At 38.9% G+C, this 2347-nt stretch overlaps 1 protein-coding gene across 1 annotated transcript in view; it reads left to right on the top strand.

Moving 5' to 3' along the window:
- The first annotated feature begins 729 nt into the window (after window positions 1–729).
- LOC117960302 (high-affinity choline transporter 1-like) overlaps window positions 730–2347 on the top strand; it is a 9977-nt gene continuing 8359 nt past the window's right edge. The window contains exons 1-2 of the mRNA XM_034898126.1: window positions 730–995; window positions 1215–1331. Coding sequence (XP_034754017.1) covers window positions 812–995; window positions 1215–1331 — 301 coding nt within the window. The 5' untranslated portion in view covers window positions 730–811. The remainder of the gene's footprint in view (window positions 996–1214; window positions 1332–2347) is intronic.

A 2347-nucleotide genomic window follows, 5' to 3' on the forward strand; every position in this document is an offset into this window, starting at 1 on the left:
TTATACACACTGTATGGTGTGTTGTATATCTGTTTCACTGTTGTGAATGAAATTGATGTTCAGAAACACTTTCTTTAATAAAAGTCTGTATTTATTGCACAATAAAATAACAGGCAAAAAAAAAATACATCAGAATGTTTTATATCACAGAACCATTATCTACTAGTAGAACCACAACGTACACACATATTACAAAGGCACACATATTACAAAGGTACACATGTTACAAAGGCACAGATATTAAAAAGGCACACACAAAAAAAAGACACAAGACCACAAAAAAAACTACAGCTATTCTGATATATACATATAATCTGATGTCCCGTGTCATCTCTTTTTCAGGGGTAGGGGTGTGGATGCTGGACGTAAACGACACATATTAAAATGTGTATTTATGATTTGTTTCATGTTGGTGCAATATTAAACACTCTTCAGGAGAAGAATATCCTTAGATACCATGTTGCAGACTGAAGGCCAAATGCTCAAGGGCCCATATGAGTGCCTGTGCCATTTGCATTGCTTCAGAGCAGAGCAGTCAGTATAGGATAACATCCTGCCGAACGGTACAGTGTGTTCTATACACTCTGGTTCGGCTGCTCGCTAACACAAATATTTAATCGTGGCATTGTTTTACTTTTCTAACCGCTGACAAGTACCTAAACCTGTAAGAATCTATTTCACCAGAGGGCGTTAACAAATACATAAAGTGGAGAAGCTGCCCTTTTTTTCGCTTTCATGTTTTCCCCTTTTTCTATAACAGTCAGTCAGTCGGTTGGACATCAGCGAGTGAAGAAGCCAGTCAGCATCCATCATGGCTGTTAACATCCCAGGAGTCATAGCGATGGTGGTTTTCTACCTGCTGGTCCTTGGGACCGGCATCTGGGCTTCTTTCAAGTCCAGAAGGGAACGGAAGAAAAGTGCAGCCAGTGGAATGGAGATGGCGCTGCTGGGGAACCGGAGCATTGGCCTGGTGGTGGGGATCTTCACAATGACAGGTGAGGAGAGAACCGCGGACACAGGACAGAGTTTTAGGATAAGGGAGATATTTGCAAAAAAATATAAATGTCAAATGTATGCAATGAACTATCTTCCTCTGTATTACAGAGGGAGACATCAGGGAGATATCTTTGAATGTGTAGAAGAAAACCTGTATGGTCCAAATAGCTGCCGTTTGTTCACCAAATGACTTGTACATGTGTTACTCCATCCCGCAGCTACATTCGTTGGAGGGGGCATCATTGTTGGCACAGCTGAGCTGGTGTACACACCTTCTTTGGGACTAACCTGGGTTATAATGATGCTCACGGCACACAGCTCATCTTTTATTATTGGTAAGAGTTTGGAATTACATTTGAAAGGATACTGTATATGTACGTAAATATACAGTATATATACTATATATACGTATATGTGTGTGGGTGTGTGTGTGTGTGTGTGTGTGTGTGTGAGTGTGTGTGTTTGTGTATGTAATTAAATAAGGTGAAGTGAGAGAGTGTTCTAACAGTTTAAGGGAAATCACTTGTGTCTTGTAAAGACAAGAAAATTGTTAAAGCACAACCTGACCTGCACAAATGATTCCATGTCTCCCTGATAATAATAAGAATACCAAGTTTAGGTGTCAACTGGTGTGTCTTTAAATTAAATAAAAACTGTATTTATAATGCAAAGCAGGAGACACAAATAATGTGAAATGGTAGTAAATGGAACTACAACATTTCACAATTTTTCAACAGTGTGCCTGCTACTTGGTGGACATCCCAGTGCTTATATCACAGCGATGTTAGAAACCATTCCCTTATACTCTTGTTTATTGTTATCACCAAAGAAAAAGCTCTCTGACAAACGCGTTGGTGTGGTTTGTGGTGTCAAATATATGTGAGAAAGAGCAGAGGAGTCTGCCTTCTTTCAAAAATGTCTTGTCTTAGTTTCTATGGTAGCCTGTTGGCCAGTTGGTCGGCACTCCCGTGCCACTCACATGCCAAATGTTTAAGTCCGGTTGATTCTATAGTTGTAAATATGCATGCATAGTGACTTAACAGACATTTCAATTAAATTAAAGTCCTTAAAATTACAGCTTTAATGCTTTTAATATTAGAGGGAGCCTTTAATAATGTTGTATTGTACATTTCATTGTTTGCTAGCTAGCTAGAAACCACTTACTTAGCCTGTAGCTATATTCCTTAAAAAAACATTCCATTGTTTGCTAGCTAGCTAGAAACCACTTAGTTAGCCTGTAGCTATATTCCTTAAAAAAACATTCCATTGTTTGCTAGCCTCTTGAAATTCACTGGAAAATATATGATTTTCTCGCCTAAATTTTTACCCCCTAAAACATGCTGCAGTTTCC

This window comes from Etheostoma cragini, chromosome 17 (genome assembly GCF_013103735.1).
Source record: "Etheostoma cragini isolate CJK2018 chromosome 17, CSU_Ecrag_1.0, whole genome shotgun sequence".
Classification (NCBI taxonomy): domain Eukaryota; kingdom Metazoa; phylum Chordata; class Actinopteri; order Perciformes; family Percidae; genus Etheostoma; species Etheostoma cragini.